At 46.3% G+C, this 23,942-nt stretch overlaps 1 protein-coding gene across 5 annotated transcripts in view; it reads left to right on the forward strand.

The window, feature by feature from the left end:
* The window catches only part of STX1B (syntaxin 1B), a 95,416-nt gene that overhangs the window by 13,326 nt on the left and 58,148 nt on the right, over positions 1-23,942 (forward strand). For 2 of the 5 annotated variants that reach the window (XM_084806046.1, XM_084806048.1), the window contains one exon: positions 6,774-6,926. The exons of the other annotated variants lie outside the window; for them this stretch is intronic. In XM_084806046.1, the coding sequence (XP_084662172.1) occupies positions 6,897-6,926 (30 nt within the window). In that variant the 5' untranslated portion in view covers positions 6,774-6,896. The remainder of the gene's footprint in view (positions 1-6,773; positions 6,927-23,942) is intronic. 5 annotated transcript variants of the gene reach the window in all.

Below are 23,942 nucleotides of genomic sequence, written 5' to 3' on the forward strand. Positions count from 1 at the left end.
ACAAGGCCAAAGGTTACCATTTTTCATGTCCACTTTGAGGAGGGGATGGAGGTCATTGGCTCAACCCCCCGCTCTGTTCTCCAGGGTGGAGCCACTAGACTCTTTCTCTTCTGTCTCTATAACTCTAGGGTTGCAATCAGTGGGCCCAGATGGAGGCACAGAATAATATAGTCCAGTTGATTAATGATTTGCATATGTATTCCTCCCCTGCTCCAAGGAAAGCTCTGGGTTCCCCCCGCCCCCATCACAATCCTGTAAGCAGGGTTAGACTGAAAGGTAGTGATTAATCAGCCAATGAGCTGCACAGCTGAGTTGGGACTGAACCCTGTCTTCCCAGCCTACAGCCAACCACTATACAACGCTGCCTGTTTTTCTGATTCCTAGGATATTTTAGCCTTGTTGTACACACACACACACACACACACACACACACCCCTAAATAGAAAACCCAAGTATCAGATTTCCCACCCCCCTGTGCAGCTTCTGAATTTTCACCAGGCACTATTACCTGTACACTTCAAGTCTTTCTCAAGCCCTTAAGGCAGGATGCAGACCCTAATCTGGCCTTCCAGAGTTCTCCAGATGGCTGCACTGCCTTCCCATGCCACCCCCCCCCCCGACTGCCAGTTGTTGGGTGGTTTCCCAGCTTTTGCATGTTTTTCCCCCTATTCTAAGGGTGCAATCCTATGCATATTGAGACAGAAAGAAGTCCTACAACTCCCAGCATTCCCCAGCCAACCATTCTGGCTGGAGAATGTTGGGAGTTGTAGGACTTCTTTCTTGTCTCAACATGCATAGAATTGTGCCCTGAAGGGTGACATGCCTCTCTTAAGGCTGGGTCACTCACAGTAAGAGTTTTAAACTAAAATATGCTGGTATCTTGGCCTCACTCCCTTCACCTTTGGCCCCACTCACCACTGTCCTGCGGCCCCTGTGAACTTCTCTGAACTTGATCTCAGCCCTTGGGCTGAAAGAGGTTCAACACTTTTGCCTTAAGGACTAGAAATGTGTTTTTCTTTTGTTTTTGAGATTCTCCAAATGCTGACTGGCGTGCCCAGTACCAAGTTCTGTGCGTGCGCAGGGCCACTGCGAAATGCACAGCGCCCCTGCTTGTAAATTATACTTAATAATAATTGTGTCTTTCTTGTACATACACTGATGATGGGAGCTAGCAGCCCGAGTGGCACCTTCCCTGTATTCCTGTTATGCCAGCCACATGTGTGACATTCTGTGGACTAACAGTAAGAAGGCAGATGCCTGTCCTAAGGCATTCGTCTAAATCTGCCTTCCCCAACCCGGTGACTTCTAGATGTGTTGAAATACAACTCCCCTCCCATCCCCCTTCTGCCAGCATGGCCCCAAATTCCAAAAGTCCGTATTAGGGAAATACTTTTTGCAGACAATGGGTAAAATCCAACATAAGTCCCACTTAGAAGAGACCCATTCATTTCAATGGGTCTACTCTAAGGGACACTTAGGTTGGATTTTACCCATTCAAATTAGGCTCTGCAGGTCATGTGATGCAGCTTCCCCTTAGGATCTCCAGAGATCCAGCACTTTTCCCTTTCTGGTTCCCAGCAGTCCTATGACCTGCAGAGCCTAATTTGAATGTCTGCAGACCCCTCCTCCCACACTTTATTTTTGCATTCTAAACATGACTGTGACTTCACCATCAAGTCCGGTTTTTCCTCCCTCACCTATTCCCGCTCCCTCCCAACCCTGCTTTTTGTAACAAGGTTTTGCCTGAAGAAGAGACCTAGGGATCTGGAAAGCTTGTCTGTTCTTTGTGATCTTTGGGTTGGCCTAATCAAGGTATTCCACTAATACGGGTTTTGGCATTCAGTTCAGTTACACATACTTAGGCTTAGTTTGGGTGGGGGGTTGAAGATGGACGCCTGTTGCCTTCCAGTGGTGGCGGGGCCTTCCTTTGCCCTTTGCTGTACCTGAGCTGTAGAAGCATGTTCATTAGCAGACATGTGTGTCCCTTTCATAAGCTGCTGCCACAATTTCGACCCCCTCACAAAGCACTGTTGTAGTAGGGAGCAGTCCTGGGTCACCCCGTGGGAGCTCCAGCTGTATGGAGATGCAGGATTGGCCTTCGACCAGCCTTCCCCAACCTGGCGCCCTCCAGAGGTTTTGGATTTCAACTCCCATCAGCCCCAGTCAGCATGGGCAACAGTCAGGCATGCTGGGAGTTGTGGTTCAAAACATCAGGAATGGCGCCAGGTTGGGGAAGGGTGCTTTAGGATGCTGTGATGCTTGACACAGGGTCTCCTGAGTGTACACCTGGTTGACAGCTGCACAATCCATTCAGGTCCAAAGCCTAGAACAGATGTCTTAGCCATTAGATCGCCCAGAACATCTGTTGGGGCGATCTAAAGTAGAGCTGCCAGGTGCGTGTGATAGTGTGACAGAGTTTAAGACATCCCCAGACAGGGACAGAAAATTTTGACAAATGCCTAGAAAACAGTCCATCACTAGCCACACACTCAAAGCTATTTTAGCCTGGATTAATCACGCCCCAACTCGCTTTAAAATAATCAGGTTCCTGAAAGAATAGCTGCTTCAAACACAGAATTTTAAGGACAGATGATGACGTCTTCCATTGGTAACCCTCCTATGTTTTCCCGTGACTTAACTCTCCTGTCTTTTTTTAGGCCCAAGAATCCGTTAAGGAGGGAAACTGGTAGCGCTACGAGCCGTCTTGTCTGGAAGCACCCAGAATGAAAGAAGTTAGTTTCCACGCCCCCAGCACATGCTTATACCTGGTGGAGATTCTGATCTGTACTAGGACGCAATGCTAGGCATGTTTAGACAGAAAAAAGTTCTACAACTCCCATCATGCCCCAGCCAGCCATGCTGTACTTTTAGTGACTTTAAATATGGTGGCTCGTGCGCAAAATCACACTCCTCATACATGCTAATAATTAATCTGGGCAACTACTGGGCACCTCATTTGGATCACAGAGTGACACGATGAGCTGCATCTGGTGTTATTCCTACTTAGAGTAGACCCATTGAAATTATGTATTAGCAATACTTATGGTAAAAGGTAAAGGTGTCCCCAACCAGTCGTGTCCGACTCTAGGGTGCGGTGCTCATCTCCATTTCTAAGCCGACGAGCCAGCGCTGTCCGAAGACGCTTCCGTGGTCATGTGGCCGGCATGACTGAACACCGAGGTGCACGGAACGCTGTTACCTTTCCCGCCAAAGCGGCACCTATTTATCTACTTGCAATTTCTTGCTTTCGAACTACTAGGTTGGCAGAAGCTGGGACTGAAGACGGGAGCTCACTCCGTCACGCAGCACTCGGGTGTCGAACTGCTGTCCTGCCGACCCTCCGGTCTGCAATTCATCGTATAAAGTATTTATAAGTATATAAATACTTATATACCACTTCTCATTTTAAACAAATCCCAAGTTTGTGAAAGAATAAAAAAGAAAAGAAAACAAGCAAAAACTACACACACACACACACGCACACACACACACACGTATCATGAGGCTGGTGCAAAGATAGCTCATGACTGGAGGAAAGCCAAAGCAAACAAATGCTTTTTCAATTCATGCCTAAAACATGCCAGCATTGAGGCGTGACGCACGTCAGAGGGGAGATCATTCTACAGAGTGGGTGTCACTTCAGAGAAGGCCCCTCTCCATGTTGCCACCAAATGGAAATCTGTAGGCTGCGTCATGGACAACAGGGAATGCCCTGAATGGGACTTAAGTTAGAGTAACATTGGACCAACCTGATGGATCATTCTGTTCTGGTATTTTTCAAACTTGCCACCTGTAGAGAACCTTTTCCTCATCGACTTGTTTTCCCGAGGAAGTGCGTTGCAGAAGATGCTGTGTCCTAGAATGGCCTTCGCCAACCTGACCCCCTCCAGCTGTGTTGGACTATAGCTTCCATCATCCACAGCCATGCTGGCTAGGGATGGTGGGAGTTGTATTATTTATTTATTTCCTTTCATTTCTGTACCACCCAATAGCTGAAGCTCACTGGCCAGTTCACAACAATTCATAAAAATTACAAACCACAGATTCAGGATACTAAAACATAGTATAAAATTTTTAACACAAAAAATTAAAACAATTTACACAGCTAAAAACATTTCAGTAAGATACTAGACCTGTTAAAGACAGCTGACATAAATGCCCCATCATATGCCATTAAATGCCTGGGAGTAGAGGACAGTCTTAACCTGGTGCTGAAAAGATGATAGTGTTGGCGCCAGGCAGGTCTCAGTGGGGAGCTCGTTCCATAATCGGGAGGCCACCACAGAGAAGGCCCTCTCCCTTGATGCCACCTTCCGAGCCTCCCTTGGAGGTGGCAGTTGGAGGAAGGCCCCAGGTGTTAATCGTAGTGTCTGGGTAGGTTCATGTCAGGAGAGGTGCTCCAAGTATTGAGGCCCCGAGCTGTGTAAGGCTTTATAGGTTAAAACCAGCACCTTGAATTTATTTATTTATTTATTTAAAACATTTCTATCCCACCCTATATCATTAAGATCTCAGGGCGGCATACAGATAAAATCAGTGTAAACAGTATAAAACAATAAATAATTAAAACACTTAAAAACATATTAAACTATTAAACAAGCTAAAATCAGTAAAAATCTAAAACAATAAAACGGTTAAAACAATGTGCTAGGGAATGCATTTAGCCTTCAAAGGCTTTGGTAAAAAGCCACGTTTTTACTTGCTGCCAAAACGAGACTGTGCCAATCGGGCCTCCAAGGGGAGGGCATTTCACAACCGGGGTGCCACAGCAGAGAAGGCCCTCTCCCACATCCCATGATAGTGTATGTTTCGTACTGGTGGGATGCAGAGGAGGGCCCCTCCAACAGATCTCAGTTCTTGGGCAGGCATATATAGGGAGAGGCGTTCCCTCAAATATCGAGGTCCCAAGCCACTTAGGGCTTTAAATGTCATCACCAAAACCTTGAATTCCTATTGGCAGCGTATTGGCAGCCAGTGCAATTCCTTTAAAACCGGTGTTATATGGTTTTTATGAGGTGTTCCGGTCAGCAGTCTAGCTGCTGCATTGGGCTTGGGAATATATAGGCAGCCAATGCAAGTGAGCCAGAATTGGTGTTATATGCTCAGACCTTCCGGTCCCAGTTATTAATCTGGCTGCAGCATTTTGCACAAGCTGCAGCTTCTGAACAGTCTTCAAGGGCAGCCCCACATAGAATGCATTGCAGTAATCTACCTTGGGGGCCACCAGAGCATAGATTACTTGTAGTCCAACATGCCTGGAGTGCACCAGGTCGGAGAAGGCTCCCTAGTACAGTTCACATCAGTTCACCTGGGACGCTCACGCAAGCTCTGTTCGTCACCAGAATTGCCTTGCGTAAATTGAGCGTGTGACTCAATGCACCCAATGGCTTCCTTGCTGTGACTGCACACTGCACGTGAATGTTGGTAGCAAGGTGGGCAAGCAGTCCTTCTGGGAAACTTGTCTGCCACTAATCTCCCAAGGAAGGAATTCCCAGATAAGTTTCAGATGGACGTCCAAGGTTTCCCCGAAAGCACAGTTTCAAAACCTCTACATGGCAAGCGACTGGGAAAAGTGTAGGTGAAGTAGAGATTCAAATCAGCATTAGGGACGGAGAGTACAGAACTAGCGCAGGGTGCAGAAGGTGACACCTTTGTGCTCTGCATTAATCCATCCAGAGAGACTGCCACTCTACTCTGCTTCCACATTTGCCACTCTAAATGGGCTAGAGTCCTTCCCATAAGCTCATGTTGAAAGAACAGACCATTCTCACTCCCTCCCTGTTTTTATCACTCTACCCAACTTGATTATGAGCAACAAGGAAAAATGTTAAAGGGGAAAAAACAACCCAGAGTCTGGTAACACAGCCTTGTGCTTAAGCACTTGCCTGGTTGCCACAGGCGACCAGGAATTGCATGCAAGGGAGTGAGCGTGCTAGTAAAATGTTCTGCAGGCTAGTCATTTTTGTAGGCTTATTTACAAGCCTGCTGTGACACCTGAAAGTCTAATGCATTTACTACAGCATAAGCCAGGCTTCCCCAACCTGGGTGGTCCTAGTCATTACAGGGGATAATGGGAATTGTACTCCAACACATCTGGAGGGCACCCAGTTGGGGAAGGCTGGCATAAGCTTTTGTGGGCTGGAGTCTAGGTCCTCAGCTGCAGATGAACACTCTGGACCTTGTTGAAGGGGGAGCAATCGCTGTCTTTGCATTTTTTATATTTATTTATGACACACCCCATTTCTTCATTGTTGGGGCTCCAAGTGGTCTCACACCCAAGTTTCTGATTAGGTGCTTCACTTCAGTGATACTGTAGCCTCAGCTCTCCCAGCCTATCCTTCTCTCTCCCCTGGAAATCAAATCTGCATTAAGCAAACTCTAGTGAGCTCCCCAAGAGGCAGCAGTTACTCCAGGAGAATTAACAATGCCCAGTCCTGGCAATGGGAACTTCGGCATGTGGCGCCCGACGCCATAGCAAGCAGCCCTCGCCTCTGATTCCCCCTTCTCTGTGGCAGACTACAACTCCCATGGCCCCTTGGGTGGGTGGGGGCACAGCGAGCATGCCCAGCCTCTGGGTTCTGCTTCCCCCTCCCCTCCCTGCCTCTCTGTCTCTCTCCCTCTCCTGCGTCCTCCCACCCTGCTCTGCTGCATCAGCACCAGCCTCTCTCCATCCTTCGAGCATCTTTCTCCTCCCAGCTTGGCTGAGCAGGGAAGCTCAGTTTATCCATTCCTGCAATTACCAGTAACCTCCCTCTTCCCCCCCTCCACCCCAGCCTTCTCCTCCTCCACCCCAAAGAAGAGGGGGGTCCTCGCCAGCCACCGTGCCTGTCTGCTGTGCCACAGGGAGGGTGGGGGAGAAAACCCACTGAGGACTCTCAGGCTCACGAGGAAGCGCAATGAAGGATCGCACCCAGGAGTTGAGAAGTGTAAGATGCAATTTCTTATTTTCCCTCCCTCCCTCGATTTAATGCCAATCCCCTCTCTCCCTCCCCACCCCCCACAGAAGAGATGGAGGTGGGGAGGTTAGCAATACCCTTCCAAGGTGTTTCTTATATTTCCTCCCCATTGCATAAAAATACGCCTTTTATTGAATCATTACTAATAGCCAAGGATTGGGTGGTAAGGAAAACACTATTTGTCTAAATTCTGACCGTGGGGGTTGGGGGGGATGGTCAGATAATTTGGGGGGGGGGAAGAAGGGGCTTCGACTGCAGGCTAAAGTCTCAATGGGATCTGTAGATAAAGATGTCTTGGATTTCCAAGATGGGGGAGGGTAGGACCTGGCTTGGGGAGGGGGCTGCTCTCTCTGTAGCCAGGGAAAGGCAGCTGGTTGCATTTCCAGAAGGGTGGAATCTCTCCAGAGATGAGTGTTATACAGCCATAGAACTGAGTGTGGGGGAGCAGGAAGGCTTTTAGTCGGCCTTTCCAAAGCCCCAGAAGGATGGGGGGCAGCGGTGGGGGATGAAGATTTGGGGGATAGATGTATTAAGGTAGATTTGGCTTTTGAGGAGTGAGAGAGCTGAAATCTCTTATTCTAATTCCACTCCCCCAGCCAATGTATGTCTGTAGAAATGTGTGTCTCGTGCGGGGTGGGGGAGGGGGGACGGACAACGACACAGTTAATTTTTATAGGTCATCCGCTCCCTCCCTTCCCCAAGTGGGGGGGCAGTATTGGAGAGAAAGGAAAAACCCCTGTAAAGCCTCAAATATTTCAGGAAGTGTGTGAGCTGGGGGTGGAGGGAGGAGGAACTTTCTCCCTCCTCCCTCCTCCCTCTTCCATCAGCTTGTTGGGAGAAAGGTTGATAAATTCTCTCCCCTCTCTTCCCCCTTTTTGAGGATGGCTAAAGGTTGAGTCCAATTGGATGTGATAGACTCTGACTCAAGGGGAGAGGCTTTGGGGGCAAAAAAAGGGCGATGGGGGGGCGGGTTAGGGTTAAATATCCCACTGTGTTAATGTCATTTTATGATTACCTTGCAGTGATCACTCATTGATATGTTACAGAGAGGTCTAAGGGAAGGCCACTGAAATAATTTCCAGGTGCCCCCACCCTTACAAGATAGCACCCTCCATCCATGCCCCAGTATGCCCCCCCCTTTTCCAGGTGTGCTGAGATAGGATGTGACTCTCGTTTCTATTTAAGCCTGGAGACACACAGCACTTCTTCAGCTGTAGTCTCTCTCTTTCTCCCCCCCACCGCCTCCTGCCTTCCACCTTCAGTCTGCCCTCCCCAAGGGAATGGAGTCATTCATATAAAATGTTTGCAGTCTCTTCGTCAAGCACGGGGCAGGGAGGGGGTAGAAGAGGTTTCCTGTGATCATGGTAGGGAAAGTGGGGTGACTGGGTGGGAAGAATCCACTTTCTCAGAGCCATCTCATTTCTTGTAGATCTCAAGTTGGGATTGTTAGCGATCTGGAAAAATAAAACAAAATTTCATTCCGATTGCCAAGTCAGCGACAACAGCAAAATCCAAATCACATCAAACTCACAGACACCTTTTCTCCCAAATGAGATATTTTGTAAAGCCTCTGCGGTTACATGTTCTGGGCTCTTTGGTTTCAACTTGTGTGTGTATTTTCTGTGCAGTTTGAGTGTCTTTTGTGTGAATATGAAGAAATGCCTGCTTCTAGTGTGTGTGTGTGTGTGTGTGTGTGTGAGAGAGAAGCGAGTATTTACTGTGTGTGTTTGTGTGTAAGGGAAATAATTTGTGTTGCATATTCATTTCTCTATGTTTCTTCAACATTGACTCTTCTCCAACAGAATAAACATATTTTGGCAGGGGTGGGAGTTGGGAGTGTTCAGCCTTCCTGGTACCCTTTCCTCCAAATGGTTCGTTTTGTGTGTGTTTGTGTGAATATCACCGTCCAGGGACTGAGAAAGAAAAAAACAACCACCCTGCAAAACAGTTCAATTGCAACTCTAGTGAAATAATTCAGTGACCTTTCCCAGGGTTGGTAGAATTCCCTCCCCCTCCATTTACCCTCCCTCCTTTGAGTTTGTTCCTTCCTCTTCAGAGTGGGGGAGAGATAGCAAGAGAGAGAGACAGAGAGAGAGAGAGAGACAGAGAGATGGTTAATAATCACCATTCCATATGCTTCCATCTGCAGAGACAATGCTATTCTTCCCCAGTTTCTTTTTTTAAACAATTCGGGGGGAGGGGATTTAGGGCAGATGCAGTGACAATAAAGGAATCCTGGTTAGAGAGAGAGAGAGAGAGCTCCTCCCCTTTCCTCCTTTCTCCCTCCCCTTTATTCTGCATGGATAAGAAACAGACAGAAAATTGTTGATCTGCATGCGGACTCCAATTCTTGGAATATCTTTAGTGAACGCTTATATGGGGTAATGGTGGCGTGCTCCACTTCAGATCTGCTGAAGGCAGATAAAAACCCCCCAAACCTTATCTCTCTCCCCCCACACATAAAAAGCATCTTCTCTTTGCCAGCAGGCAGAGAATGGGGTTTCAGCATTCCTGCCTATCCTTCTGGCCGGGCAAGAGAAAATGGCATTTGCTTTATCGTTGGCGCATTATGCGTTGGGGGGGCGGGTACGATGGAGGAGATGGTTTTGCTGCAGGAGCCAAAGGCTTGTGTGTGTGTGTGTGTCTTGTCTCTCCCTTAACACCCCCCCCCCAAACCTCTCCTTCGGTGTAGATAGTGTTGGTAGCTGAATGCAGTAGAAGAGAAGGCTTGCATCAATACATATAGGGAGGAATGGGGGGGGAGGAGGGACAGTTATAAAAGCATGTGTGTTGACAGGAGGGAGGGGGCTGCTAACACCAAATGTGGTGGCAGTCAGTCCAATGGGGGGCGATGAGGAACCCCCGCACCCCGGCCTGGGTGTGTGAGCTTGCAAAATCCTGCAGTCTTGAGCCAGCCTGCTAAGTCCACAGAAGTAGAGGGAAAATTCCTTTGCAAATCTGATGCGCTGGAGGGGGTGCGGGGTGGAGAACGTGGCCCCTTGCTTGCAAGCTCGGTTTTGTTTATCTATTCTTTGCCATTGCAGACCACCCAAGCTCCAGCAGGGGAGCAAAGCGTGATCAAATAGATAAATCTTAACCGGCACTCAGTTTCTCCCTTCCCTACACCACCACAGCCAATACAAGCCAAAGGAGATCTGTTTTTTGTTTTTGTTTTTTTAAAAGGAGGGGAGGAGGCAGAGGAAGGGGTCTTCAGGGCTTCTGAAAAGATGCTCAAGTTCAGGCTTTGGAGAATTGCTGAGGAAAGGGAGTTCCACAGTTGTGGGGCAGCCAGCCACAGGTCCATTGCGACGGCTGGCTTGCAGTGGGGTAGGTTGTGACGGATGAGAGCCAGTCGGATGGGAGCCCGTCGTAGCTTTGGGGAAGGAATGGACTGCCCCCCAAAAGAAGAGAGCTGCTCTGCATTTGGTTGCCCGGAGACTTATGAAACAGGTGCCACGTGTGGCTCCTTGGATTCTAGCTCTTTATTAGGTGTCGGACGTGTTTGAGGAGTGATCTGGAGCGCACCCAGAGGGCCGGCCGTGCGCATTAAATGGATGCGGCTGGGCGAGAGAGAAGTTAGAGATTGAAATGTGAGGAGGGAGGCTGAGGTGGGAGAGAATCAGGTGGCAGGTGGAGACACAGGTAAACGGGAGCTTTTGTCGAAGGTCTTGAGGAGGGACGTGAGGGAGGAGCGGGACAGGAGGCTGTTCTGGAGCAGGGCAGAAGGCTCAGAGAAACCAGTGGAGCTCAGAGATGGAACAAGGCTCTACTGTGGGGGGAAATGTACAGAACTGAGCAAAAATGTCAAGGGGCATAAGGAGAAAGACTGGCCAAAGAAGTAGGATCAGGCTGAATGGGTGACTTACTTTTCTTTTATTCGATTAATGTGTACCCACCTCCTTTTCTTGACGAGTAGTAAACTCAAAGTGACTGGCAATTTTAAAAGAATGAGCAAATGCAACCAAAAATTACAAAATACTAAAATGAAATAGTAAACAGTGATAATAAAAGATATAAATGCCAGCACAACAAAGAGACAAGCACAATCCCAGTAACAAGAACAACAGTCGAATCACAGCAGCATTGTAGAGTCAGGCTAGTCAAAGGCTCTTGGACAGAGGTATGGTAGGTTTTTGCCTGGGGCCTGCAAGCGGTCAATGTCAGATATCTCTGGGGAGGGCATTCTCACAAGTTGGCACCACTACCAAAAAGGCCCTGCTCCTGAGAGCTGCCCACCCTGAGTTTCATCTGACAGTGCAAGGCCTCAGATGAAGAAGGCGGTTCTTAAGATATCCAGGTCCCAAGTCAGGGCTTTAAAAGTCATAATTAGCACCTTCAATTGAGCCCGGAAACAAACAATGCTGATTGAATAAGATCAGAGTAATATCATATGCTCTCCTCAACCAGCTCTGTCCAATAATATGGCAATGGCATTTTGTATTATTATTTTATTTATTTATTTATTTCATTTATATCCCGCCTTTTTTCCTCTTAAAGAACCCAAGGCAGCATACATAATCTCCCAACTCCCAGTCCATCACTCTAGCCACTACACCACAGTGGCTGAAGTTTCCTTTTTGTTTTGTTTTTTAAGGGAAGCCCCATGTAGAGTGGGATACAGTAGTCTAGCCTGGAGGTTACTGGGACATGAATAGCTGTGGCAAGGTCCAACTTAGCCAGGAAGAGTTGTAGTTGGTGCATTAACAGAATCTGGTGAAAAGCACTCCTAGTCAGCACTGCCCCCCCCCCCAATTAAACTCTGGTCTTCTGGTACATATTACAAATTTCTGCTCTCTAGGGTAGTCTCCCTGAGCTTTCAAAATAAGGACTAGCACCCTGTAGGATCAAGAGGTGTGATGGGGAGAGCAAGAATGGATCAGCATGGAATAAATAGTTGCATACCAAAAGGGTGGGGTGGGGGGAATTGCAAACTTCTCCATAATGGGCTCAGTAGTTTGTTTTGCGTATTTGGCTTTAAAAAACAACTGAGTAGTGTGAGCAAGGAGTGGTCCATTTGAGAGGCAAAGTGTGTGTGTCTGTGTGTGTGTGAGAGAAAAAGAGACAGAGAGACTGTTCAGTTTGGTATATTAGGTAACAGGTAGTACAGTTAAGATGGGGAGGCTTGATTGCAGTCTCTTTCTCTCTTTTTCCTGCGCCCGCAGCTCCAAGTTCCAAAGACTGCCACTCAAATTGAGCCTAACCCTGTGCAGTCTTTACTGGGGAGCAGGGAAGCTGGAGAATTTCGTTCAGTCTGCATTTTTAAGCGAACCGACATTTGCATTTCTCAGACTAACGTGTGGATCAGAGCACAGGTATTCTCTGGATTGCTCACTTCTCCTAATGTTGTGATGTAGTTCTTGGCTCAAAAAACAAAACAAAAAAGCCAATGAAAATCCATATTTTAGGAGGAAATGTGATTTTAAGGGAAAATGCATACAAAACGGTGTACTTCAGGGGAATATGCGTCTGGTTCAAGTGCAGCTTTTCGTGCAGTTAAAAACAAATCTAAGAAATTGGGACAGAACGGACTTATGATTGAACACATGTGAACTGGACTAGAGGAATAGACTGATCTGTCCATCCCTTCTAGGGAGGAAGCCCCATTCCGCGCAATAGGACTTATTTCTCAGTAAACATGCTTAGCATTCCACTGTAAAGGGCATGTCTTTAATATAAACTGGAACCAGATTAGCGGAAGATTGGGAGATGCCATTTTTTAAGGGGGCAACAGAGTGTTCTTCCCAAAACTACAGTTCTGAGAGTTCCTTTGAGGGAGGGAAACAGGGAAGCCATGACATTCCACCCGATTTAGAAGCCATTTATGTGCCTTAAGGAAAGACTTGTCCACACACCAGATCAGTTGTTAATCTGTGGAATTCATTGCCAGAGGATAGAAGATATAAACAGGTGGGAGGAAAGAATAAGCTGCTATGTGTAGAGAAACGGGACTGGGTGATAAAAGGTTCCTTCGTCAGGATCTAGTTACAGAAGCTGAGAAGAGGAAGATTTGACAAGGAATGGTGGATGGTGGTGACACCTTATGTTCTTCCAAGGACAGCTGTTATGTCAGAGACAGTTGACTAGGCCAGAATGGCCCATTTCAGGGAGGGACGTTGCATCTTCTGCTCTGGAAGCCCTTCTCCATAACCCCAGATTTTCAGAGAGCTAGTTGTGGTTACTCAGTTGGGAGGGGGAAAGACGCACTTCTCTTCATTATCTCTTCCCCGTTCTAGGCCTGAGCGCAGGCAGATTCTGAGGCTAAGCCCCAGTGAGGACCACCTTCAAGTAAGTCCTGGTCAATGTCCATCTATTTGCCCAATTAATGTCTTTTACTAGCTACCTGTCCAAACACAAGGCAATTCATGGCATATTGCTAGTCTGAGAGTCTTAACAACTCTCAGTTCGCAAAGGTTTTCTTTCCTAGTCACCACAAGGCAATTTTACTTATCACAGGTGACCACCAGTCCAATGGCTGTTACAAGCCTGATCCAATGCTATGTGATACCATCCATCCATAGAGTCAATAGGCAGGTTTAGATGCAAAACTTTAGACCATAGTTTAGCATTATGAGAATGATCCTAGGCAAGCCTTTGGCTCTCACACTCACCCCTCCTCTTCTGGCACAGCAGTGATGAGGAGTTCAGAAGCTTTCACCTCTGTTTTAGATTAGCCACATCTTGCCATGTTGTCTAAACTGTGGTTAATCTAACTATGGTTTGAGAAGTTGGCTTTTTCCAACAAACCATAGGTAAAATTAACCACAGTTTAGGGTTTGAAAGTAACACTAAACTGTGATTAATCTCAAATGGAAGCAGAAGCTTCTGCCAAACCATGGTTTGGCATTACATCCGAACCCTCCCAATATCTATATATCCATCTGTTCTCTATTTCAATGGTGTTCAAGTAGTGGGCCATGACTGGACCTCAGATGGGTCACGCCTGGGCCATCACCATCATTCTCTCTCTGTCTCTGTCTCTCTGTCCCTCAATGTCTTTAAAAAGTTTTTAAAGAAATGAAGAAGAAAAAGAGAGAGAGATAAAGAGGGGGGCAGGGCAGAGAGGGAGAAAGTGAGAATTGGAGACAAAGGCCAATGGGGGAGAAGGAAAAATACCATCTGACCCATAGGATAAAAAATTAAAAGTGGGTCTCATGTTGTTAGTTGCGGGGGAGGTCCCTTTTCTGAAAAGGTTGATTTTTACTGCTGTATCTTACCTATCAATCCCTCCTAGTATTGTTGTTGCTACTAAATGTTTGTTTATTGCCAGAAATGGTGCTAGGTCCTGCAGAGTAGGGTTGGCCAAACTCCTGTATTTGTGGAGGACACTCCTCAGATCATGGTTGGTGTGTGGGGGTGGGAGGGGGGAAGTAGAGGAAGTGATTTTGTCACCCAAATTGAGCTGCTCACACACCTATTATGTGCAAAATCCAAAGGAGAGGTGAAACATTAAAATGTGGGATCTCTCAGTTTTCTTGGAATGAAGGAGCTGGAATAGCTCAGTGAAAGAAAGCACAGACTTTTCACAAAGAAGGTCCCAAATTCAGATCCTGGCATCTTAAGTTCAAAAGGTCTTGAGTAACAGGGCTTGGATTGAAAGCCACAGCCAATCGGAATAGACAACATTGGCTAGGAAGACCAAAGGTCTGACTTGGTTTAAGGTTCAACTTGGCAATGTTTTTTAATTCATTTATTTAATTTATATCCCACCTTTTGCCCACGAGGGAATTTGGGGGTTTGCCAGTGTCATCCAGGCATTGACCCAACCAGACCCGCTTAATTTCAGCAAGGTTGCTGCATCATGTGCCTTCAGATCGTGCCCACTTGAAATGGTGGGCAAATATTTGATCATATGGTGATCAAAATTGGGTAGTGTGACCAGGGGGCCAAATAAACGTGCTTGGGATTGGGGCGGGAGGGTTGGATTTGGCCTGTGGAGGCTGGTGGTTCCTATTTCAGTAGGGCAGTGAATCTGGCTCTGACTGGGTTTCAGTCAGAGCCAGTCAGAACTCTGAAGGGGCTATCCAAGGTACTGAACCCCATCCCCCAAATGGGTTCCGCACCTTAGATAGATCCTTGAGTGTTCTGGTTGGTTCGGACTGAAATCCAGAACTGAATCACCACCCCACTAAAATAGGAGCCTTCAGCCTCTGCTGCATTTGGCCATCCCTACTGAAGAAGCGACACAACTGCTACCCAGACAGTTTATAACCAGAACTACCTAGAATAATCTGAGCTACCAAATGTGCCCACACCCCAGCCAGGGTCTGCACCAAGAGAAGTTGAGTTTGGCTGTCTCTGGCAATGATGTGAATCAGCATACATTGGCTGATCTCACATCGCTGATTGTGCCTCTGCTGATCATGGGGATGGTCACCGAACAATGTACGGTGCTGGAGCCCTTCTTTGGGCTCCTGGAAATCTTGCTCAGCCCCCTCCTCTCAGGTGTCTGGGCTCTTGTCCTCTGTCGCCCTTAGAGTTTGTAGCCTGTCATGGCAGCCCTTAAGGACTGGAAACACGTTTTCGTTTCTCTAATGAAAACTGGTTTTTCCTGAATTCAGTGGCCAGGACCAGATTTCATGGTAGTGTGATGCAGTGGCAGATGAAGGGTGCACATACAACCCTGCTTCTGTTGTACAGAAAAGACTAAGAAGAAATGGGTTGGGTGTGTGTGTGTCTGTCTTACATTGATCATCGTATGTATCCCATACTATCCCGCCCCACATTTTCCTTCCTTTTGCAATGCACGCAAACAGGTGTTGTTGCAGTTCACACATGTACATAGATTTTTCTAGAAGTAGTAGTGACCTTCGTTAGCAAACCCACTGAATTCTCTCCATAATTCCCAAACATCCTAGATCAGGCAGCTGGCTCAGATTGTTATGAGATTTGCTTAAACAATACAAGACATTAGAAGTGGTCCTGGCTTTGTTCTGTCTACTTTGCTTTAATTTCTAGGCCACCAGGGCCTACTTCAGCCATATCTGCAAGCATTTCCAGGAGGGGTAGAATTTTAATCAAAGCTCCGTGAGTGGTTACCAGTGTTACTTGGAAGCAGTTATAAAAGAGGATGCACAAGTGATTGGGCATCTTTTTTCCATACTTCTGGTGAAGTCATCCTGAGTGCCTGCAGATTTCCTAATCATACAGAAACAACAAAGAGCCTTGTGGTGCCTTAAAGACCAGCCTTCCCCAACCTGGTGCCCTCCAGATGTCTTGGACTACAACTCCCATTCTGGCTGGGGCATCCTGGGAGTTGTAGTCCAACACATCTGGAGGGCACCAGGTTGGCAAAGGCTGTTCAAGATGAATGAATGCATGATACTGTAATAAATGTGTTAAGTCTTTAAGGTGCCACAAGACTCTGTTGTTTCTGCTGCAGCAGACTGACACAGCTAAATCTGCAGCATAATGTGAAATTTAGCACCTTAAAATCCTTTGTTTTCCTTTCTCAAATTGAGTTTCTAGGCCTCAAGGGAACAGCTTACAAACCACGCCAGTCCCCTCTGCCTTCCCATTCTGTGTCAACAATTTCCCCCAAACACCCAAGTGACTCAAACCCCCAAATCGTGGCGGCATGGTAAATTTATGCAAATATAATGAACTGTGATGCTATCACAGCTGAGTGCATCAGCTCTGCTAGCCTTACTGGGCCATGTCGTGCTATGGGGGCTTTCCAGGCTGAGGAAGGAGGAGCTGCCTGATCTCAGAGAAACAATTTGCCTCCAGCAAATGGGGAATTGCTAATTATAGCCCTGAGCAGTGCCGGCTCCAGGTTTTTGAGGGCCTCTGGGCAAGACATCCTCAATAGGCCCCTGCCCTCAGCAAGTCTACCTTCTCACCACCATTGTCACCAGCTGCTATTGCTCCTCTTCCTCTTTCTCATTGTTGCTACCACTTGATTGCTTGACAGGCACAGAGCCAGTGAGCAAGTAAGCAGTGGCATCCAGTACTCCTCCTCACCACCTGGGCCAGAGCAAGAGGCAGGTGAACAAGCAGGTTGTATGGATGAAGATGAGCAACTCCAGGGGGTTCTTGTCAGTGGGGCCCTGCTGGGATGTGGGCCCTTGGCATGTACCTGACCATGCCTACCATTGAACTAATGCTTAGTTGTAGTTCTTATTGATTTCATTTTTATCCTGCCCTGCTTCCAAGAAGCTCAGGGCAGCATAGGTGTGTGCTCTCCCCTCCCCATTTTGTCCTTGCACCAATTCTGCCAGGTAGGTGAGGCTGAGAAAAAGTGGTGAGCTTAAGGTCACCTGGTGAGCATCAGGGCTGAGCCAAGATCTCTCCTGGTACCCATACCCAGAGCTCCATCCACCACACTGGCTCTTGACGCAATTGAAGAGAAGCTTCCTTCTTGATCTGAGATTGTCCTAGAGAAGCTTCCAAGAAGTTGCTCTTGAGGAGCTGCCGCATAGCAAGCATGAATTTGGGATTCAGCATCCTTTGACTCTTGAGCATCCAAATGATATGGAAGTAGTTTTATAGTGCTTAAGGTTTCAGCAGCAGGGTCAAAAGGGCACAGGGCCCCTTCTGACATTGTCTCAGGGGTGTGGAAACGGGATGAGTAGATTTAAATCAAAGTAATCTAAATCCCATAATCGTTGATTTAAATCAGATTTACCACTGATAGTTCTTCGCATATTTCTTCAGCAATGGTGCACATCTGATCACTAAAACATGTTAATTTACAACTCAATACAGCATTTTACAACATTGAGGAGGGTATACTTTGTGTAATTATTTTTAGATAACTTGATTTACTAATTTAGGAAATAGTACGGAATACTCATTGCCTGTGTCAAGCTGCAGATGTAGCAGCAGAACATTATGAATGGTGAGAAATAAATCACACACACAAACACTTTTCCTTTCTAGTCCATTTCACTGCTCCTTTCTACTCTGCCTCCAACCATTGTTTCTTGTATTGTCTCTCTGTCTTAAGTAACTCCTCTGCCTTGTTTAGCCCAACTCCACCAACACAACACAGCACAACAATAATCCTGTCCAGTCCCAGCCTGTGTCTTTGCACATGTGATTTTAGTCAGAGAAACAGAAACTGAAAGCTCAGCACTTTCAAGAAGCAAGAGCTGGTAGTCAGGTTGGACAGAGCCTTTTTCATAAGATGAAAAACGGAAATGAATGCCCATGTTTGATCAGTAGGTAAACCTCATTTTTATGAGACTCTAATGTAATCCTGTGCATGTTTAGACAGAAAAAAATCTTACATACTGGCTGGGGAAGGCTGGAAGTTGTAGGATGACTTGTTTCTGTCTAAACGTGAATAGGATTGTGTCTGATTTGTGTAGGTCTCGCATGTTTACATAAGAACATAGGAAGAGCCCTGCTGGATCAGACCGAGGGTCCATCTAGTCCAGGATTCTGTTCACACAGTGGCCAACCAGCTGCCTGTGGGAAACTTCCAAGCAGGGCATGAGCACAATGTCACGCTCTCACTCATGTCCCTCAGCAACTGGTGTACAGTGGCATACTGCCTCTGATTCTGGAGGTAGCATATAGATAGCATACAGCCATCAGGACTAGTAGCCATTGATAGTCTTATCCTAGAATTTGTGTAGCCCCCTTTTAAAACCATCCAAATTGGTGGCCACCACTACATCTTCTTATAGCGAATTCCATAGTTTAACTATGTGCTATATCAAGAACTACTTCCTTTTATTTGTCCTGAATCTTCCACCAATCAGCTTCATGGAATGACCCCTTCATGAAGCCCAGGTTCTAGTATCATGAGAGAGGGAGAAAAATGCCTCCCTTTCCACTTTCTCCACACCATGCATAATTTTGTACACCTCTATCATGTCTCCCCTTACTCGCCTTTTTCTCAGCTAAACAGTCCCACATGCTGTAACCTTTCCACGTAGAGGAGTTGCGCCAGGCCCTTGATCATTTTAGTTGTTTTTCTGCAACTTTTCCAACTCTGCCATACCCTTTTTTAGGTACGGTGTTTGTAGTGAGATGTAATTATAACTTTTTTTTTTAATTGAGAGCGAGATTTAGTATTTTATTGATGGTTTTAAAAAATAAAAGAAGATCCAATTTAAGTTTTACAAATCTGATTTGTAAAAAAAAGCACTGATTTTAATCCACCCTTCATGGAAAGCACTGCAGCATGTGATGTTCCTGCACCACCTCTGTAATGTAGGAGTCCCCTCCCCCAGTTGTGTTAAACATCCGGATTACATGGGGGCAGTCCATAATATAGTTTCTTCTATGATGCTTCCCACATGACCTGGGGCTTCTGACACTTCCAGAGTGGTGTGGGGAGAAGGTATGATGTAATAGCTCCCATGCCACTCAAGTAGTATCACCAAAGGATCTCAGAAGCCAGAAAGGTGGGTCACCTGAGCAGCATTAGCTCGATCCGGGGGTAGGGCTTTCATGCCCTGTGTGGAACTCTTGACTATCAGAATAAATTGTGCAAAATAAGCACGCTTGCATAATTTATGCAGGTTACACAATCCAACATTTGTCTCGGCGGAGAATTTTGGCAGGGAATATGCCTTGCATATAATCTTGCCCATCCTGCTGGTTCTTTTCTCCTTCCTCTTCTCCTCTGTCTCTTCTCCAATAGAACCCAATCCATCACCTCATTATTCGTATGTATGCCTTTAATGTGGCATCTGTCTATCCATCAACAAAATTGGCAGCTCTGAATACTTTAAAGAAACGAAAAGAAAAGAAAAGGCACCGCACCCATATATCTTCCCCCTGTTCCAGCAGATGAGACTGGATAAGCCTGTGCAAAGGCCGCTTTTATGTCTTTTTATGGTTTCTGTGCCTTTGGGGTGTATACTGCAGTCTTTCCTCCTGAGCCTGCCTCTTCAGCTATGAAGTGAAATGCTGGTTTTTTTCTTCTTCTTCTCACCCCCACCCCCTTAAAAATAAAAGTTTTTTTTTTTTTTGTTAATTTAAGCTTTGGTTATGTTACAGTGAAGGAAGTTACGAAAACAAGACATCCTCCTCGTGGCATTTTAAATATAATTGCTTTTCTCTCCTCCGCCCCCAGCCCACTCTCATGTGCCTGCACAAAACAGACACAGCCCCCTTCAACATGGTTTTGAGAGAAGAATGAGAAAATAAGAATACAAATGAAGTAATTTTGTTCAAGGAGGAGAGGAAAATGAAAGAGGAAAGGAAAAAGGATCTGTCATTTGTTTGTTTGTTTTCCCCCAAAACGCTAAAGAAAGGGAGCACGTATTTCCTTGCCAAGATCTTTTTATTAAATAGGATTAAGTTCCCTTGTAGCCAATTGCATTGGCCTCTCTAACCAAGTTTCTTCTTGCAACTGTATGATATGGGAAGGCTTTTCCTGGAAAGTGCATATTTGAATGCCCCCACATCTCATAATTCTCCCTGCAAGCAGAATGCTAGTATAGAAGGGAGAAAGGTTCAGTCTAACCTTCTCCCTGAAATACTATTTTTCCTCATTCAGGGACTACCACAACTCATGTGAGTGAATTCAAACACAAAACCTGATGTCTGAAATGACACAGTCCAGGAAAAGCTTTCATTCTGTTGCATGTATAAACTGACCTCAAGTCTGTATTAAGGAGGGCTAAATGGGACCTGCAACAAAACAGAGTGTGAAGTGTTCCTGTTCTAGCCAGCCACTCATGCTCTCTTACAGGATACTCTAATCCATACCCCTCCCTGCAGTTTTCTGTACCACCACCACCACCACCACCACCACCAGACATTCAGCCTTTTGTGGCCACTGAACATGCACTGTCCTCACTGGACTGTTTGTGTTGTTGCTCTTTTAGTTTTTTTCCCCCTAAGTATTTTGTACTTTGGGGTTCCCCTGAGCATGTTGATACCTGCTTCTTGTTTCTCAGTGGCCCAATTCGGGATATAATCCATTTGGCACTCACCAGCTGATTTTGCTATTACAGGGAGTAATTAGCTGCTGGTCTCAGGCCTCTGAGATGTTCTGGGCATATTATATATTGACTTAATGATGGGAGTAAGTTTAAATGACCCATCAAACCCACTATTGTTGTTCTAAGATTTTCCACTGTTTTGGCTTCCTGTCAACTCTTACTTACTTATTTATTTATTTATTTATTTATTCATTCATTCATTCTTACCACAGGCAAGCAGGTGAGCAGCTGTTTACAATCTTGCATGAATCCCTTGACATTTTAGACCAGGGCTGGGCAAAAGGTAGATCTGGATCTACTAGCAGATCTCTTGATGATTTGCAGTAGATCAGCAAGGAGTTCTGACTCCCAGTTGTTTAACAATAGCAACAACAAAATCACTCCCACCCACGCCCACCCTAAATTGTACTGCCAAAATGAAGAAAGCTTGGTGTAACCAGGAGTGGTTTTTTGTGTAGAAAGGACTGTGAGCTCAGTTCAGTTCTGCTAGCATCAGAATAAATGCCTGGATCTGAATCCTTTAATTCCAAATGGATGTCTTTTGCACCAGACTTTGGTTGGTGTATCTCAAGATTCTAGTTGATTCTAGCACAAGCCCAAAGTCTGCCCAGTGTTGTTTTAGACATTGCAAGTAGTTCCACTTGAGCTTGAGGGGCTGTGTGGGGCTGGCCGAAGAAGACATCTTAGTGCTTGAGGCAGAAAATCCAACACCCCCAACCCCAGTTAACAAGGATCACCATTAGGGACTTAATGAGCACTTGTCCCTTCCAGCCATATTTTAAAGCAGGGCAGAAGATAGGTCTTCAGATGTTTTGGACTTCGGCTCCCAGCATTCCTGACCATTGGCCACGCTGGCAGGGGCTTCTGGGAGTTGAGGTCCAAAACATCTGGAGCTCTACCTTCCACCCACCCTTGTTTTAGAGCACATGTGTTTTTCTTTTTTAGGAGCAAATCTATCCCTGATTATTCTTATTTCTTAAATAACCATACCAAACTTGAAATCGCACCTCAGAGGCATGATCCACTGAATGTGGAGCTACACAAGAGCAGGGGGGGGAGGGCGGGGTACAGGATTTCTTCATGGATCATGCCTGGCTGGGTCAGCTCTTCTACTCTGTCGCTCAAATACAACACCTGTGCTGCTTCCTTCAGTCTAGGATTGGGGCGTATTTGAGATCAAAGTGCCCCAAATAAGTGTGTGGTTTGTGCATTTGGGCGGTGGCAGCAGAGACTTATTTTTGTCTGAAGGGAGAACAAGTCTGGAGGTGTAACGGCACAAATGTGCAATGCTTGGAAAAAGCTGGAAGAGGAGCCCACGCATGGGGGTGCGTGTGGTAGGAAAACTCGTCGCCTGCTATCTGGGTAAGGGAGCTGTAGAGGCAAATAGATTTTTATATAACCATGATAGCTCTGCCATTCTATATTCTCTGAACAATAGAGCTAGCCAGAGAGGCAGCTTTATATAAAACCCCTATCGGTCGGTCTCTGTTGCCTTGTGTATTTAAAGATCTTTATGGAAAGACCTATTTCTAATCTGACCATTTCTAAAGATACAGGGAGATGGGGTTACCTAAAGTAATGAGCTGCCGTGACCTGTATGCTCGGTTCTCTGAAAATCTTTGCTGCAGCCCTAAAAAGCTTTGAAGTGGCGAACTGGAACAAAAGGCAATTTTGCCCCATTGAACATATGATGATGCCTCAAATATGGACCCATCCAGGCCAGCGTTGTCAATGGGCAGTGGCTGTCCAGGTCGCAGGCAGAGGCCTCTCCTGGCACCAGGTACCTAAGACATCTTTATAATTGGAGTTGACAGGGATTGAACTTGGGACCTTCTTCATAAAAAGGGCATGCTCTAGATGGAGTTATGGCCCCTTTGTGAAGTCCTAGCGATAATAAAAGGATGTAATTAGAACCTGGTTCTTGTCCGCCATACCACCCCAGAAGCAAAGGGTGGATACCAGGGAATGTGAAGAATATTCAAGCAGGCAGTGCATATTTGGAGTGTATTTCTCCACTCTCAGCTGGGTAACCACAGCTGCCCATTGCATATCTGGGATTTGGGAGCGCAGCTTCTAGGTCAATCTTGAGCTATGGAATGTTGTTCTTCTAAAAAATTAGGCATAGTATATCAAGGCACCTCCATCTCTACTTTTAAAAAGGACCTTCTACGCATTGTTTAAGCATATCTGAGATCTGTGTGCCACACGGCAGCTGTTCACTCTGCACTGCGTGGCAGAAATAAGGGAGATGAACTGAAAGAAGAAGCAACAACTGTTATAACGCAGTACATACCCAGCCACCACTTTGCTAAAGGCACATCTCTACTGTGAAGTGCATCATGGTTTTAGGCCACTTTTACTGTCATGGCTGTTCCCACCCCCCAGCAATCCTGGGAATTGTAATTTAGTGAGGGTGCTGAGATCCCTATTAGAGCTCCCTAGCACCTCCTCATGGAACAGAGTGCCCTGGGGAGAGGCAGTGACTATTAAATCCGTTTCTCTAGATATGCCATAGAGTTACATGGATGTTAAAGGGTGACAGATTTGATTCACGTCATGTACAGGCAAGCCACTAAGCCAGGGGTAAGCAACCTGGTGCCCTCCAGATGTTTTGGATTACAACTCCTGTAATCCCTGGCCATTGGCCATGTGGGATGGGGCTGAAGGGAGTTCTAGCCAGCGAAGGCTGGTGGCTCTGATTTTGCTGAGGCTGTGAATCCATTCTGGGTTTCAGTCACAACCAGCCAGAACTCTGAAGGAGCTCTATCCAAAGTGCTAAACCTATTTTTGTGGGGTAGGGTTCATCACCTTAGATAGCTTCTATAGAGTTCTGGCTGGTTCTGACGGAAACCCAGAATGGACTCACAGCCCCACTGAAATCGGAGCCACCAGCCTCCACTGGTTGTATCCCAAGACATCTGGAGGGCACCAGGCTGCCTGCCCCCTGCTCTAAGCAAAAGCCATTTGAAATCCAGTTAATTCCATATGCAACATTTTCTTCCAAGATCTGGCCAACCTCTTGCTTGGATGTTTTTAACTCGTGAATCCAGTGATGGATTCAGTTGACAGCAAGCTTGACATTTGT

This window comes from Heloderma suspectum, chromosome 6 (assembly GCF_057233095.1).
Source record: "Heloderma suspectum isolate Gila_16-S chromosome 6, 16-S_ref, whole genome shotgun sequence".
NCBI classification, from domain to species: domain Eukaryota; kingdom Metazoa; phylum Chordata; class Lepidosauria; order Squamata; family Helodermatidae; genus Heloderma; species Heloderma suspectum.